This window comes from Mauremys mutica, chromosome 7 (genome assembly GCF_020497125.1).
Source record: "Mauremys mutica isolate MM-2020 ecotype Southern chromosome 7, ASM2049712v1, whole genome shotgun sequence".
Classification (NCBI taxonomy): domain Eukaryota; kingdom Metazoa; phylum Chordata; order Testudines; family Geoemydidae; genus Mauremys; species Mauremys mutica.
Window position 1 is genome coordinate 122,920,141 of NC_059078.1, and position 17,008 is coordinate 122,937,148.

The window sequence follows — 17,008 nt, forward strand, 5'->3', positions numbered from 1 at the left end:
TACACAGTGAGATGCGATCCTCGAGTTAGCGAGCGACTCCAAATGCAATTAGCAAGTAATCTGCAGAACACAACGACGAGGTGGCTCTTCGGCTTGAGCTGGATTTATGGATTAGTCGCACGGCTCCACATGCAAAAGGGGAGGGAGTGACAAAAAAATTAATCAATATCAAAATACGATTTTACTGAACAACAAAACCAGGCTTTTGAAATCCGATTTTTAAAAAATTATTTCTGATGTTTCCAAACCGCTTTACATGACAATTGCTTCAAAAGCGATCCCAGACACATGAAAGGGAGCATGAGAAACAGGGAGTGTGAATTTTTAATGCTGGTTTTCAGAAGCGCTTTCTTTGTGGCACTCATGAAAGGCAGCTGGCCTGACAGCTTTGAAGACTCAAGTCCCCTTTCTTCCCCAGAACAGGTACTGCATGTACAACAGCATCTTCCCGACACCACGACTGGGTCTGCAGGCACTGTCCACGGGGGAGAGCAGTGTGCTGGTGGCATCAGGCATCTGTATTAGGCCTGAATGAGCCAAAGTTCTTCTACGCTAGCCTAAAGGGCCCCATGTTAAACTCTAATCGACCTTACAAGCCAGTAACCGAGAATGGAATGTGTAGCAGCTAGTTATCAGTGCAACACTGATACCAGGAGGCAATAATAAGGCCTGCTTGCACCTGGCAAGAAGCGGGGGGGGGAGGGCAGGATAACAAATCAGAGGGAGTAAAACAAAATAACCGGTCAAGAAAAAGTCACTAACGAGATGATTTGTTTGCTGCCAAGTATGATTTAACCTGCTTAGTGTAATTGCTACTTTATAATGTACTTGCTACATGGGAACGTAAGGGGAATGGGGGGGAAAGGGGAGTAGGGGGGGGTAGTGGGGGTAATAGAGATGCTTAGCTGAAATCACGTATAAAGAGAGAAAGCTGCTTGTATGTGTGTGCTTGATTTGAGACGTGTGTGTCTCCTTGCACGAGCTTTGAGATCTCAAATAAACTTTATCTGCTTCTCCACCTTGGTGTGTTTATTGGAGCGAAGCACACCGGGCAACGAACCACTGTTGCTGTCCTCAGGGCTCTGTGCCGGCAACAAGTGCAACACCATCTCTTTAGCCCATTCTTCCCTTATTGACTCCCTGCCAGTGTCATAAAATAGCAGGGTTGGAAGGGACCTCAGGAGATCATGTAGTCCAACCCCCTGCTCAAAGCAGAACCAATCCCCAACTTGCCCCCTCAAAGATTGAACTCACAACCCTGGGTTTAACAGGCCAACGCTCAAACCACTCAGCTATCCCTCCCCACAACGCTTATGGGGGACAGCACTGGTCTGAGATCCTTCCACTATGCAGCTCACACAGGCCATCAAACAGGTATAAATTATTTATTATTTTTATTGTGGTAGCACCCAGGGATTCCTATTAGGGATTAGGCCCTCTTCATGCTACATCCTGTGCAACGTGCAAGAAAAAGATGGTGCCTCCCGCGGAGGGCTTGGTTACTGTCAGTGAGTGCCGCTGGGCAATGGACCGACTGCCAGCTGGCATGCACGGGGTGAACCTGTGCCCTGCAAAGCACTGCTGAGCATACTCCTCAGAGGGGCTAAAACCCCACAAATGCTCAGCTGAGAGTTCAGGGCTTACTGTACCCAGCGCTGCACAGGGACAGGCCCTGCTGAAGCAGACAGTGGATGCTGGTGGCCAGACCCACCAACTAGGGGGAAGTGAAATCATCCTCCTGACAACGTTCCAGGGCCTATGCTTTTCTTTAGTCACTTGGAAACAATGATTGGGAACAACACAACTCAGAACTGTCTTTGCCACCCCCTCAGGGCCTGGCCCGAGCTCTTCTTCACAAGGACTTCACAGCCTTCCTCCACTCAGGCTCCTTCCCCTCACGCCTTCTTGCTTGACAGATGCCATGAGCTCCCCTTCCCTAAACCTCCCCTGTTTGATTCTGTGCCTAAAGTGTCAGGAAACCAAGTGACTAAACACTAGCCTAGGATTCAGGTAGACCTGTGTTCTATTCCCAGCTCAGCCAGGGGGTGACCTTGGGCAAATCATTTCATTGCTCTGTGCCTCAGTTTCATCACCTGTAAAATGGGGCTAATGCACCTCACCTCCTTTGTGAAGTGTTTTGAGATCTACCGATGACAAATGCAGTAGAAGAGGTAGGGATTATTATATATGACTTTCCTGTAGGGCACATGACTAGGAATGAACACATGACCTGCAAATACAGCTCCCACCGTTAAAGGGCCAGAACAAGTGCACTGGGACATGCTGCAAGGCCCGGTGACCTCTGCCAGGGGGTTGTCAAGTTCTCTAGGAACTCGTGTAGGGTCACAGACACCCTCTTTCCTTCTCTCCTTTCCTGAGATGCAATAAATAAATACTTGATGGCTTGAGAATGATCACTTCAGAAGCAGAGATTGTGCTCACCTCATTAGCCTATTCAAACGATCTAGAAGAGCAGCGTGCACCACTGGCATCATCAATACAATGCTCTTTCAGCCTAACTAGCTGAATTCACACAGCAAGCCACAGGCTTAACAATTATACAGCTGCTGGAGGAGAAAAAAGATGGGGGTAGGAAAGGATACTGGTTAAATTAATGACCATTAGTAACATTTGTGGTCATGAAGGCTAATAAAATGCTACAGCCAATCAAACGTTATGGTTCCAGGTACAGGCTGACCAGGAACAAGGATAGAATAGGAATCCCCATACACACACTCATTTTCTAGCATGGCATAAAATTGACAATCAGTATTAGTGGGATGCTCATTTTCCACTGAAGCCTCCAATACAGGCTATTTCCAGAGGTGGTTTGAAACCAGATCAGATGAGCCAGTGGCTTAACTCACTATCATAAAGGCTAATATCTCAAAAAAAAAAATCTTTGCTTCCCTCACTCAATATTCTTATTTTTGGTTTTTGTTCTCCAGCCAAGTTATATAATCTTGATGCAGGATTTTTTGTTTGTTGATTTGTTTCCCTTTCTTTCATTCCAAGATGACTTCTCTGTTTTCTCGCGGCTCATTTTGATTCCACATCAGCTAGCTGAAGAGGAGTCCGTATATCGATACATTTTAAGTTAAAGACCTTTGCTTCTCTCCTCTTGAAGGCTTCAGCTGTATTTTCCATTATGCCCTCAAAGCAGTCCACAGTTGCCTGCTGCAGTTTTCATCGTTTCATAACCGCAGGATTGTGCAGTGAATCAGAAGGACAGACGTCATAATATTGCCAGTAAACCCCACTTTAGAAACTGGTCCACCGCCAATAATAAATCCAGTTGCATTTCAAACAGATAATGCAGTTGTAAAGCAAACTCCAAATAAGATAGGAAGGAAAACTTCATGGCAGGATAAAACTAGTCTAAGGGAAAAAAAACCCCAGAGCCGTTTTTGGATACCACCACTAGACAAGTTGGACAAACAGGGTTTTGAGACAATCCACCAATCTATACAGTGTATTCTCCCCCTCAGAATAATGGCATTTTTATGAGATTTGAGCGCTTATGGCAATCTGCCTGGTGGATCAGCTTTACACCCCCGGGGTGTAATAGCAGAGCTCAGAGTTCCACAAGCCCCCCCCCCACATTTCCCCTTCACTAAGTTGTATGCTGGAAGCTGCCAACCCCATTCTCCCTTCTACAGATCTAGGATAGACGTCTAGAATCAGCGCTCCTTCCCCCTGGATTCCCTCTCCCTTTTTAGTTCTCTCCTCGGCTTACTAGCAGCAATGGCTGAACATCTCCGTAAGAGACAGACAAGGTGGGCGAGGAAATACCTTTTATTGGATCAAAGGCTGTTGGTGAGAGTTGTCCAATAAAAGATATTCCCTCACCCACCTGGTCTCTCTAATATCCTGGGACCAACATGGTTACAACACCACTGCCCACGTCTTCATAAAAGGCTTTTTCAGGAAGTTTGGCTCAGATCCTCAAAGGTATTTAGGCTCCTAACCTCCACTGAAATCAGGGCTAGAGCTCAGGTTCTCAAGCCCACCCGGCCTCCTAGGGCCTGAGATGTTCTGCTATTACTAGCCTGAGTCCCACCAGTATGGGTCTGCCTACCCAGCCTGGGAGGCTGGCTCCCCGCTGCAATGTAGACAGACCCTTGGGGGTATTTCAATCTCCATCACCCATTGAGATCCCATTACCCATTCAGCAAGAAGACGGCCAATTAGTGTCAGCTGTGCTGGATTTGCAGCTGTGGGTTCTTGTCCACTAGGAAGCAACCAAGAGCAGCAAACCATTTCACATGGCCCACAGGGCAGGAACTGTTCAGTATCACCTCAGAAGCTTTCAGCCACCTGTGCTGGGTTCAGGTCTGGAAGTCGAGATGGCAGGCACCAATAGCTCCAAGCCATCCAGTACTCTGTGAATGCTCCCTTTATAGGCTTGATCTTCACCTGGGCCTCCATCACACCTTGCCACTGTTCTCTGCTATCTGCTCTCCCCCCATGACTCCCTGTGATGTGCTGCTGAGATTTTAACCTGGAGTTCCTGCATAATATGGCTGCGTCACCCCAGATTTTCCATGTGTGCTTGGAAAAAAAGATGATGGCATGGGATCTGTTCATTGGTTTTCCCATGTAAACAGAACTGCCTCCTCATATCTGTAACTAAGCAGGGAGGGAGCAGCAGTGTACTTGCTGGAAACGTGGGTACTGAATGCTCCTACAAAGCATGCTGAAGCCCAGCGCAGCAGCATTCAAGAGCTGCCGTTTCAAAGGCGGGCTCGTGTGAAGACCGTGTAGGGGAAGGTTTGCAGAACTCTTAGCCCAAGAAGTGAATGAGCAGCTATAACAGTCATAATGCTAACAAGAAAGAAACCCTTCTCTGGTCCCGTGTGTGACCACTGTAGATTGGAAGCACTTTGGGAAAGGGACAGTCTTTGCTTTTGTGGAGCTTTAAGCACACCAGGGGAAGGGAGGTAGTCTAGTGGCTAGGGACCTGGCTTGGCACTCAGAAGATGTGGGTTCTACTCCCAGGTATGTGCTCTTCAGCAAGTCACTTTGTTACTCAGAGCCTCAGTTTCCCCATCTGGCTTATCAATACACAATTTTTGTCCTGCTATAACTATCGATTAGAAAGTGATACAACTGTCTAGTGGAGTAGCATGAAGGTGCTTATACTGGTAGTTTGTTCCCATATTGTTAAATCAGTATAACCATGCACACTGGGGGTTTTACTGATTTAAATATATAGCCAGAAAAATCGCAACCCCAAGGAAATAATTAAATCAGTATAAAATCTGTGTATAGACTAGGCTTTATGTCGTAAATTCCCTGGGGCAAGGATGGTCTCCCTACGTGTGAGAATTCAGCACAAAGGGGCCCCCAACTCAGAGGAGCCCTCAGGGCGTGACTGTAATACAAATAAATAATAATAGTTGGCATAACAACAAGTAATAAATAATGAATTCCCCCAGGAGATTAGGCTAGGAAGTAGCCGAGGCGCCGAGCAATCTGGTGCATTTCAATGGCAACGGGGTTACTTTTCCGAAGTCCTAGGTACTGGCTGTGATCTCTGGCAGGAATATTTTAGCCCTTTCCAGGAAGGGGTGGAGAACTCCAGAAAATCAACTCAACCCTTGATTTGGTTTCATGGCATTTGAATACTGGGCTCCCTGGAGCCCCTCCAGCATAGCTCTGCCCCTGCCTGGCAGCCTCAGACTCCCCTGCAGCCCTACGCACCACTGAGGAATGAAAGCTCCCGGTCCTGCAAGCTGTGCTCTGTTGAAGGATCCCTGAAATCAGTGGAAATGCTGCACGGCTACCCAGGTCCCACCTGCCTGCAGTTCTTCTGCCTCGGAGTCCCCATGAGCCCAGACTGACCTGGCTCTGTCCATATGGATCAGGTCTCTACAATTCATCTTCAGGGAAATATTTAGAAAAGCTGCATGAGAACCATTTTCTAGCTAGGTTATAAATGAGCTGTTTTACCGTTCAGCACCTGGGAAAGTGTGGGTAGGAGTTTCTATGCACATTTCTGGCAAGCAAAGGGCCACATTTCTTTTACAGCTTTTATAAACTCCTATGAACATTATTATACTGGCCTCAATATTTAAAAAGAAAAAATGCCTGTAAAGATTTCAAAAGGAAAACAAAGCAGTACTCAGTAAAGTTGGCATCGAATGGCTAGCAGCACTGGCTTCCCTCATTCTCCATGGAAATACTGGAAGGATAAATAATAATAATCTTGGATTTGAAAAGCATGTTTCATCTCAAAGGAAACCACATTGTACCTGGGCCGAATCCTTAGCTACTGTAAACTGGGTTAGCTCCATTGACTACAGTGGAGATACTGATGTGCTGATTTACACAAGTGGAGGACCTGGCTGTCCATTTGGGTTTGAGTGAATGCAACCACTTCACCCACTACTGTATTTGGGAAACAGCAGATGCATAATAATGGTGCACAATATAACAATGCAGAGAAACCATTATATTGACCAGGATCCATTGAGGAAAATGTGGTAACCAGAATTGGTTACCCAGAGTGAACAGCTTAGGATCCAGCCCTTTATTCAGAGCTGCCTACATACCACTGACCTCCAAAATGACATTTACCTCTGTGGCAGAGCTCTGACCTTGCCCCCATGGGTCCTGCGCTTCTAGGAGGTTTATGCTAGCCTCAGTGGCTCACTGTGACCCTCCACGTTGCCCTTCTCTCTCTAGGGCCAGGGTTACAGTGTACTGAGCCCTTTTCATCAAGCAAGGAGGTTGGTGAGAGGACTCCCACAGTCTCTGTTGTCCCTGGGAGCTTATTTCAGAGCAGAGCAGAGGAAGGGCTGTCAGAGAGCCAGTGACACCTCCTCATTCTCAAGGTGCCAAGGCCCCAGCCCTGACACACCCCATATGCCAAGAAAGGAGGTGTGGTTGCGGGCTCCACTGACTTTCTGCCAGCTGAGAGATTCAGCCCCCTCCCTGGGAATTCTCAACTTGGCAGCTACAGCTAGATTCCAGCCCCTTGTGTAAGAAATTGACAGGTTCTATGTACTAGAGATATCTAATTCCTTGGGACCCGTACGGCTGCAACAATGCTGTATAGGCTCTCTATCCAACACTCTCCCTACAATACGGTTAGTTCACTCTGCGTAAGATTGATGTATCGCCATTATTTTTGGAAGAGATACCACGGTGAATCACAAAATTCAATTCCAATGAAAGCACATCCCAACTCCCAAAGCCCTTATCCAATTCCAAACTTCTCAAGAGACGGGTGGCATTCCTGTCTAGTATTCCACTCCAGATTGACGATTAATAGTAATGCTACCTGTGAGCTACACCCCCCACCCCTTCCTGAAATACAAGCATACAGGAATGATGGAGACTAGAGCAAAAGATAGTGGGCCCAATACACCTTCCTCTTGGAACGGGTGTAAATCAGGATAACCCTACTGCTCAGGGTGCAGTCACACTGGTGTCAAAGGGGCCAGCGACAGCAGAATCAGACCCCTTACAAAGTGAAATTCGGAGCAGCCCTAACAGCCAGAGCAGCAGGAGGCTTCTGTGTTTGCAATGAAGTGTTACTGCAGCATAATCTCCTTCCTGTTGTGATTAATGGAGGGCACTTACTCACATCACAGGAACACTCCTGAAGCAGCACTACACAGCTGTATCACACAGTAAGTGTAGAGTGTTTGGATAGTACACTCTTAACTGTACTGCGCTCTGGGAACCTGACCCCTTACTCAGAGCCGGACTTTCCTCTTGCGGCACCCAGCCCCCAGAGGGAGAGCGGATAATGAAATGGTCACTGGAAGCCATTACCTCTGAGTCTATTGGCAAGTGCAACCCACTGGTGAGTGTGTTTCAAGCCACTCTCCGTGCCTGTCCAGAAGATATAAGTGGTTACAGCCAGCAGCTATGAAGGACTGGCTCTTTAGCTCAAGCTGTAGCAATGCCTGCATTTAGTTCTGGGGGTCCCTGCTTCAATCCCCAGTGTGTCAGCTAAGAGGGTGCATATTGCTTAGTTCTAAACACCAGTAGCTTATTGCAACATTATACAGCCTGTTTATTCTCTAGCTCATGTTATACAGGAGGGCTAATGGTCCCTTCTGACCTTAAAATCTACAAATAATCCAAAAGCTCTGTAAATCCTAAAAGGTACCTGCGAAAGGTCTGCTTTATTAGAGCTTCTAGGCAGCTCTAGAGAGTAACATGTTCACACACAGGGGAGCAGGTCTGACGTTGCACCCGGCAGAGGGCTGAAGCAACCGACACACACACGCAGTGCCGTACGCTCGATCCCGACACAGCTCATTTGGGACTTACGTCATTAGCTGCGTCTCTATGCCCGGCTCCACAAGGGACCCATCCACAAAAAGCGGTGTCGAGGTGAAGGCATATTTATTCCAGGATCTTCCTTCGTCGAAACTCACCCTGGAATTGAAACGGACAAAATCAATAAATGTAAACGCCTGGCTCCGTAACCATTACCTAGGCAATTAAACAACTTCTAAGGCTTGCAAGCCACGGCTGCTGGATTTATAAACAAACGTCAATCTTTGCCATCTCCCCATGTTATTAATTAATGTTCTCAGAGTGCCCTCAAGGAGCAAAGCCGCAAGTATTATCATCAAAGTCATTAAGGGCCTGCGTTAGGGCTGTCAACCCTCCAGGACTGTCCTGGAGCCTCCAGGAATTAAATATTAATCTTTAATCAAAGACTGTGTCTTGTGAGGAAACATCCAGGAATACATCCAACTAAAATTGGCAAGCCAGGCCTGTGTTTGCGATGTCAATCAACAGGTCAGACCCAAGACTGCAGGCGCTATTGATAACACCTAAGACAGGACATGTAGTTCCTAGGTGCGTGTCTATGTTCAAGACATTAATTTCAGCAGGGGAAAATACACAGCCTCAAATGTGGTGTAGTGGAGTCAGGAGAGCTGGGTTCTTTCACCAACTCTGCCACAGACCCATGGTGAATCACAGCCTCTCTGTGCCCCCGTTTCCCCATCAATAAAACGAGGCTCTGAATACTTAGCCCTCTGACAGGGCCTTTGTTGGGTTTAATCCATTAATATTAGCAATGTGCTTTGAGAATGGCAGACGAAGCGGGCTAAATGCTGAACCAAATTCTCTGCTTCATCCTCGCAACTCCACTCACGTCCATGGGGCTGCATGGGAGCACCTGAGAGCAGAATCTGACCTTTATCCACTAGGAGGTGGTGGAATCTCCTTCCTTAGAGGTTTTTAAGGCCCGGCTTGACAAAGCCCTGGCTGGGATGATTTAGTTGGTGTTGGTCCTGCTTTGAGCAGGGGGTAGGACTAGATGACCTCCTGAGGTCCCTTCCAACCCTGAGATTCTATGATTCTATGAAAATGGAATGTGCCCAACTAATTTCAACCAAGAGCCAGCATGGACAGCAATCACATTCAGTCGCTGCTGCCGTGGGATGCTACAGGTCAGTGGTTCTGTAGCCTATGTCAAACTGCCTGAGCCACGGAGTGGCATGGGGTACTGTGGTGATGTTCGGTTTACAAACAATTCAGGAAACGAGACAGTTTTCCTTTGCTCCTGGAGTCTTTACATAACTGTTCCAGGAGGATTTCTGCTTGGAGACTTATCCCAGAATCCTGCCTGCAAAGAACAACAGACAGGGGAACACAAGGGCTTACTGGCCCCTGAACAATCAGGGCCCGTTTCAGCTGGGTCATTTCAGAGCTCTCTCTTTGTAATGGCGGCACGTGGCTGAGCTGTGAAAGCTGAGAAATAACCCCCCATGGGCACCGCCAAAGGTAGAAATGAGGCACACTTTCTCCTCTAGTCAACAGGAAATGTTTCTCACTTCAAAAGAGAAGAGAAACTTATTCTCCGGTCAGTGGGGGCTTGGGGCGGGGAGACATTGTTCTGCATAATTCTGATTGCCACAGGGCTGAGTCAGTAGCACTTTAAGGAGTAAATTGATGCTTCTCAAGACCGGCAGATATGACCAACTGGTCAGTGCATGAGATTTGTGTCCAGTCCATAGAGGAGAAGGGTCTCATCTACAGAGCCCGGCTTTTTAGCTCCTGCTGTACAGACTGCAGCTCTTAGCAGAGGAGGTCACTGGTTTAAACCCTAGCGTCAGCAAAGAGGAGCAGCAATCACACCTTTTATTTTGAAGGGGGAGATAATATTTGAGCTAGAGAAGAGGTGAAATGCTCCATTTAGGTCTTTCAGTCCATAATGGACAGTCTCAAACCCTGTGTTTCCCTGTCAACATCCAGCCAAACTCCTGCTGGAACCAGCACATGATCTCCAACAGGTGAGTGAGGAGGATATGGACAGCCCACAGCGCCTGCTCCGCCTGAGTTGCGGGGTTTGGTGGAAGGGGTTCGGCAGGGGTTAGACTCCTCCCCACTGAAGCCAGGGAGGAGCAGGACAGATGATTAATGATTTGTATTTCAGTCGCTCCTAGGAGCCCAGTCAAAGGCCGGGAGCCCATCAGGGTAGGCGGCGTGCAGCTGCATTGACAGACAGGGCGGCAGTGGAGTCAGGCCCAGGGCTGCTGAATCCCACCACATCCCAAATCCCTGCCCTGAAGATGGCACATTGGGCCTGACCCAAAGGCAATGGGCCTTTCCATTGATTCCAAAAGGCCGAGGATGAGGCCTAAAGGCAGCCTAGCCCCCCACCCTGGGACTCATGCCTCACAGTATGCAGAGCTCCCCGCTTGAGCTCCTCAGCTCCTGCTTCCCCCATCGTGGAGCACGCTGGTCCCAATGAAACCAGGACCCTCCGCAAATGCAGAGGAATGGACTGGATTTACCCCCATGAGGTGCATTCCTGAGATCTTCCCCTTAGCACAGTGGCCCTCAAACTGTGGGGCGCAGCCCCATAGGGGAATGCGGAGGAACCTTCGGGTGGGTGTGGTGGACCCCAGGACAGCCTCCGCAGGGGGCAGGGAGGGAGCACCTCCCAGCCCCAGCTCCGGCCCCACCCCCAGCCTCAGCCCCAGACATGGCTCCATTCCCAGCCCCAGCCCTGGCCCCACCCCCAGCCTCAGCCCCAGACATGGCTCCATTCCCAGCCCCAGCCCTGGCCCCACCCCCAGCCTCAGCCCCAGACATGGCTCCATTCCCAGCCCCAGCCCCAGCCCTGCCCCCAGCTGCGGCCCCAGCCTCAGACCTTTTACCCCTCTCCAAGGGGGATCCAGGTGCCCATCCCCAGCCTCAGCTCCAGACATGGCTCCAGCCCAAGCCCCAGCCCTGGCCCCAGCAGCGGCCCCAGCCTCAGACCTTTTACCCCTCTCCAAGGGGGATCCAGGTGCCCACCCCCAGCCTCAGCTCCAGGGGGGAGGTGCAGAGGCACGGACAGGAGTTGGGGGGGGCATGACCCTGAAAAGTTTGGGGACTGCTGCCGTAGCGCTACAGATACACAAAACAGCATCTGGCACAGGAGAAAGCGTGCAGCCCAAACAGAAAATGCTGTGGGAGAATCTCATGCAAAGAGCTTATCCTTCAGAAATCTATTTATTTAAATGTATGTATCTCCCCATACCCCTAAGCATTTGTATGCTGTTCGGGCTGCATGCTTATCTAACTAGCATTTCAATTTCGGGGGAACAGCAGGCTTCATTAAAGTTCTCTCAGCTTTTCAATTATCAAACCCTCTTTTCTCCGGGATGAAACTTATTGTACGCCATTCCAGCTTGAGAACTAACAGATTTCCATGTATACTTTAATCAAGATGGCTCTTCTCTTGCAGCAGGTGCCTATCGAGTCAAGATGATGCAAGTTTGAATGCCCCTAAAGGCATAATTTGAAGGACCTGTTAGAGTTTGTCAGCGACAACTCTAAATAACTATGAAATAGAGTGGGCCAGACGTTCACAGGCACTTGCACGAGCCAAACAGCATGTGCGCCAAACTCCTGTGATGAATCTGTGCACAAAACAAATATTTGCCCACACACATAGCCACAGGAACGCAGAACTGGACGGGACTTCCTGGGTCATCAAGTCCTGTCCCCTGCTATGGCCTATTATCCACATTGTGCAGGTATCACACTCCAGCTTAAAATTAGTGAGGTTGTTTCCACCACTCTTCCTGGTGGGAGGCTGTTCCAGAACCTCACTCCTCCAATGGTTAGAAACCGTCCTCTAATTTCCAGAGGACATTTATTCATGGCTGCTTCAGCCCCATTTGTTCTTGTGCCAGCACTGTCCCTTCTCCCAGTAAGCTAGGGCCAGAATCTGATAGCGTCTCTCTCACTGAGTAGCACCCTCCTCAGCAAGTCAATAGCAGCACTCGTGGAGTGAGGCGCTATTCAGTGTGAGGGTTACACTGTCTAGGAAGAGGTTAACAAATGATTGGCAGAAGCATAGGCACGGGAACTTGGGCTGCAAGGCCAGGTTTTACATGAGGCTCCACTCCTGGCCTCCTATGCGGGATCCTGGCTGCTGGCCCAGCTCCTGGGGTCCCGGCTCTCAACCTCACACCTGGGGTGCCCACTGCTGGGGTCCCCGCTGCAGCCCTCTTGCCGATGTCCAGGTGCGGACAGGGATAAGGGGACTGGCTTTCAGCACCCCCACTATTAAAAGTATTCCAGCGCCACTGAGCAGAAGCTTCAATAAAGAGCCAACCACTAAGTATAGATTGTTATTGAATCCAGCAGGTCAACAGGTCCCTTAGAAACATCTTACTGGCGTCCTTAGAACCTTCTAGAACACAGGCTGCTCCTGCCGGTGGCTTGTAACGGCAGTCGCTCACTGAGGAATCCTTTATAAACCACCCGTTATGGAACGCGTGGCCAGCGTGAGCGAGCATGTCAGAATCTGGCCTTTAACTGGCCATGAGCACAAGCAAATGCTCCGGCCCTGATCCTGCAGCGAGCCCTGCATCCACATGGCGCTCCACTGCCTTCACAGGGGTTCTGTTCAGACAGATTGGCGCTCATGGCAGTGCCTTGGCTGTTGGACTGCATAATGTATTCCTCATCTAGTGCTGTCACAAAGCATCTGTGACAGGCTGCAGGGGCACTGGGTGTGAGTGAACAAGAGAGTAACTCCGACTCGGCTCCCCCAGCCACGCCCCATATACAGGTGCTCCAGGGAGGACAATAAGAGCGGCAGCCTGGGAGATGGGGAGGAGAAAGCTGGCCTGCACATAGAGGGCAAGTGTATTGGGTCATACACCAAGCTGGGGGGCTTTTCTGTTCACTTGCTGAGCCTGGTCATTTATTTTACTTCCTGGTCACAAACCCCAACCCCAGAGGGAAAGGCCTTGCTTGCTGCAACCAGTTTTGTGCCGATGAGGTATTCCATCCGCTTACAGTGCATTACAAAGGAGGGCGATGTTCAGCGTGCCCATTTCACAAATGGGAAAACCAAGGCACAACCAGGTTAAATGACTCGCTCGTGGTCACACAGTGAATCGGCGGCAAAACCTGGATTAGGATCCGGTTGGGGGTTGATATCAGCTTAATCCACTGGACCATCCTACTCCTTATGCTGACAAGATCATAGAAAAATTCTAGCACCTTCAGAATATTTTGCTTGTTACTAGCCAGAAAGAAGAGAAAAATCAGAATTGAATCTGAGCCCATTGCATCCTGTCTTCTGTGTGTGGTAGGAATGTAACTTGCTTGTAAAGTGTGTGTTGCATCCATCTCTTGTGGCTAACCCACAGAGACAATAACAGTCTGCTGCTGCTGCGAAGCTAATGGAGTTACTCCTTTAGTTCAAGCGGTAGAAGCGTGTACTTTGATGGAGGAGGTTCAAACCCTACTGGAAACCCCTAGTGGAAGTTCTTATAGAGCCATTTGCCTGGTTGTGGCAAGGAAAGATGTAAGGCTTTGAGGTGAAGAGGCAACAATCAATAATCTTAGTAAGGTGCATCCCTGAAACATCATGGTGTGAAGGACAACGGCTTAGCCTGAGCTTGTCACAGTAAACTTGTCAGAAAATCTGACCCAAAGTGTGTACCGGTAACTCAGGAGGCCTCAAACTTAAACACCTGTTGAAAGCAGCTAGTGACAAAATGAAGGACCAGAATCGTGATTTCCCCAGCCTTCTGTGGCCACCACAAAGTGCTCTGAGTAAGAGATTATTTGATCTGCTCCTTAATGTTCTGGGTACCTATACTGCACAACCAGCAGGAGGGAGAAGGATCCACTCCAAACTGAGAGAATTATATTTTGGACAATTCCAGTTTAGCACCTCCCTCCCTGAACATTCTCAAAGCAAGGGGAACAGCCTTACCACAGATGCCGGATAGGCATTGACGTGCGCTTCATGGCCACAAGTGCCCCACCCCAGTCGAGATACCACACATTGTATTCTTCCTCGAAGATCTGGAAACAAGTCAGGTATAGTGTGAGCTTTTCAAGCCATTTGAGGCCCAGAGAGCAGCTGGAAAGGTTTGCAAAAGGCACACAGCTCCCTTTCCCCACATATGACTGTACCTGTCTCCATGAGTTTCCGGCATCAGAAGATATGAACGTGCTGATATCGGTATATGAGAGTTCAGAGCCAACGTTGCCTGAAACACAAGTGGATTTCATAAGTTCTTGTGTGGCAGGAGCAGGGAAATCACATTTTTGCAGGAAATCAGGGGTAACTGGTTTAACCAAAGTTTTTTGTTGTCTTAATTCCAGGATTATATGACACCACCATGGGACAGGTGGGAGGATTAAGATAGAATAACATTGCAAATAGTAAAATAGTAAAATGTTGTAAAGTAAATAGCTGAGAAAGACTGCTTCACTGGTTTGCTTTTACTCCAAGTGACACTCTGTGCATATGCAACAACATGAGATACACGTCTGGATTGCTCCATGTTGAGGCCTACATTTTCAGGAAAATACAAACACAACCCCAGGTCTATTATGTGCCATGGTTGCAATTGTGACAACTGTGTATGCAAATCAGTCATTTTTCTGAAAATTTTGCACCAAAGCACGGCTCTGCATTCTCCTAGTGTTTGCAGTATTTTGACATGGAAACATTTAATTCTTCCTATCACCATTTCTCATGCAAATTCAAGCGAAAAGGCAAATGTACACGACCCAAATCAAATTATTCATACTGCCTTCACCTCATCAGAGTTGGAATTCAATGGTGAAATCCTGGTCCCATTGGAGTCAGTGGTGAAACTCCCATTGATTTATGTGAGGCTCAGATTGCACTACATGATTCTTCCAAAAAACAAACGGCCCAATGTACTGAGCTCAGAAGCAGTGCACCTAGCAAACAGCACCTCCTGCTGGGTTCACTAGTGGCTTGCGGTGAAGCCTAACAGAGGAGGCTTATGGTGAAATTACCAATATCTCCCTGTCAAGGGTTGGCCTGTTTCTGATCTGAACTGCATCTTGGTGGAGCTGGGGTGTAAAATACGACCCAGGACCAAATGAGCTGGCAATAAAGGTAATAATGATCAGACCACAGCAATGTCTTAGACAACGGTGACTGTTCTTCTTGATCAGAAACTGGGCACATTTTAGTGTGAGCAGAAATGGACAGGTTTTGCCTGTGCACATTTTTATTTTGTTAATTCAGTGCTGATGGAGATTACCACACTGATAGCCCTGGAGACTGAAGTCTTCTGCTTGTCTAAAGTATCACTGTGTAAGTTACCCTACCTTCCCATTACCCTAGAGGAGCCATCTTCCAGAATAAACTTTCTGTTCAGACTCCACACAGTTAACTGGCTTTCCTGCCAAGTCTGCCAACAAGATTGCTAATCTGTGCCAGTTCGGTTTCTGTAGCATGGGTGTCTGTACCCTACAAAGTAGACTGAGGGAACTAACTCTATCACATATACCACTGAAAGGCCCTCAAATGGTAATGACTCACAGACAATATGAACACTGTTGGGGGTTGAACCAATGGATGAAAGATTCAACAGCACATTCCTTATCCACTGATCCATAAAATTCCCTCTCCCTACAGCTAAGATATTTTTAAACTAGGGTATAATTTTCCTGATTTTTTTTTCTAAAGGAGCTAATATTTTTCCACTAAAAGCAGTAAGAAGGGAAGATTCACTCCTACACATCTGTAGACTCAATAGGAGCACAATAAAAACAGACTAATGAAAATGTTAATTGCGCTCCTGACATTTAATGATGGAAAATGAGGAATTAAAGCCCAGATGCATCTTGACAAGCTCCCATCAGCATCAGAGACTATATAACTAGCCAAGTTGTTGTGACACTCCTGTTTCCAAAAATAAAACCCGAGGAACAGGGTTGTGCCCGATAGGTTTTGGTATCAGTATTAGGAACACAGGAATGACCACACTCCCTTAGTCCTTTGGTCCATCTACTCCAGGGGTCCTCAGACTTCATTGCTCTGTGACCCCTTTCTGACAACAAAAATTACTACACAACCCCAGAAGCGGGGATGGACGCCAGAGCCCGCCCAAGCCCTGCCAAAGCCCAGGCCCCACCACCTTGGGTGAGGGGACAAAGACAATGCCTAAGAGCTTAATCTCCAGGTGTGGGAGGGTCTGTAACCTGAGCCCCATCACCCAGGGTGGAAGCCCTGGGGCTTCAACTTCAGCCCTGGGCAGTGGGGCTCAGGCTTCAGCTTCCGCCCCAGCAAGTCTAATGCCACCCCTGGTGAGCCCATTAAAATGGTGTCACAACCCAGTTTGATAACCACTGATCTTCTCCACTGTCCTGTGACCACCAAGCTGTGACCGTCAGCTGAAAGTAGTAGAAATAGGCAGTTTTGGGTTGACTTGCCCATAGGGGAAGTTTTCTCTTCAACCCCAAGAGTCAGAGGCTGGTTTATGCCCTGAAGCTTGACATTCAGACTCCTTCTTTATAGGAATTGCCATAGTGAATCCGGTTTTGCTAATTGCATTTTCGTCTCTAAGCCTCAAGGTCTGGAAACCAACTGTCCAACTGGGGTTTATGGCTGGTAGCAAAGAGAAGTGAGCTCTTGCTTGCTGGAACTCCATCACTACCATTTCCAGATGGTTTTGTCTCTATAGCCCTGATTCATGAATCCCTTCCTTTCTCCCTTTTAGCCTCATTTGGACAACGGAAGTCAACTGAAAGACTT

The 17,008-nt window shown here is 48.2% G+C and overlaps 1 protein-coding gene across 6 annotated transcripts in view; it reads right to left on the reverse strand.

Moving 5' to 3' along the window:
• SORCS3 (sortilin related VPS10 domain containing receptor 3) overlaps positions 1 to 17,008 on the reverse strand; it is a 465,994-nt gene that overhangs the window by 69,029 nt on the left and 379,957 nt on the right. For all 6 annotated transcript variants that reach the window (XM_045025354.1, XM_045025356.1, XM_045025355.1 and 3 more), the window contains 3 exons: positions 14,404 to 14,480; positions 14,201 to 14,292; positions 8,287 to 8,394 (listed from right to left, as the gene is read on the reverse strand). In XM_045025354.1, the coding sequence (XP_044881289.1) occupies positions 8,287 to 8,394; positions 14,201 to 14,292; positions 14,404 to 14,480 (277 nt within the window). The remainder of the gene's footprint in view (positions 1 to 8,286; positions 8,395 to 14,200; positions 14,293 to 14,403; positions 14,481 to 17,008) is intronic.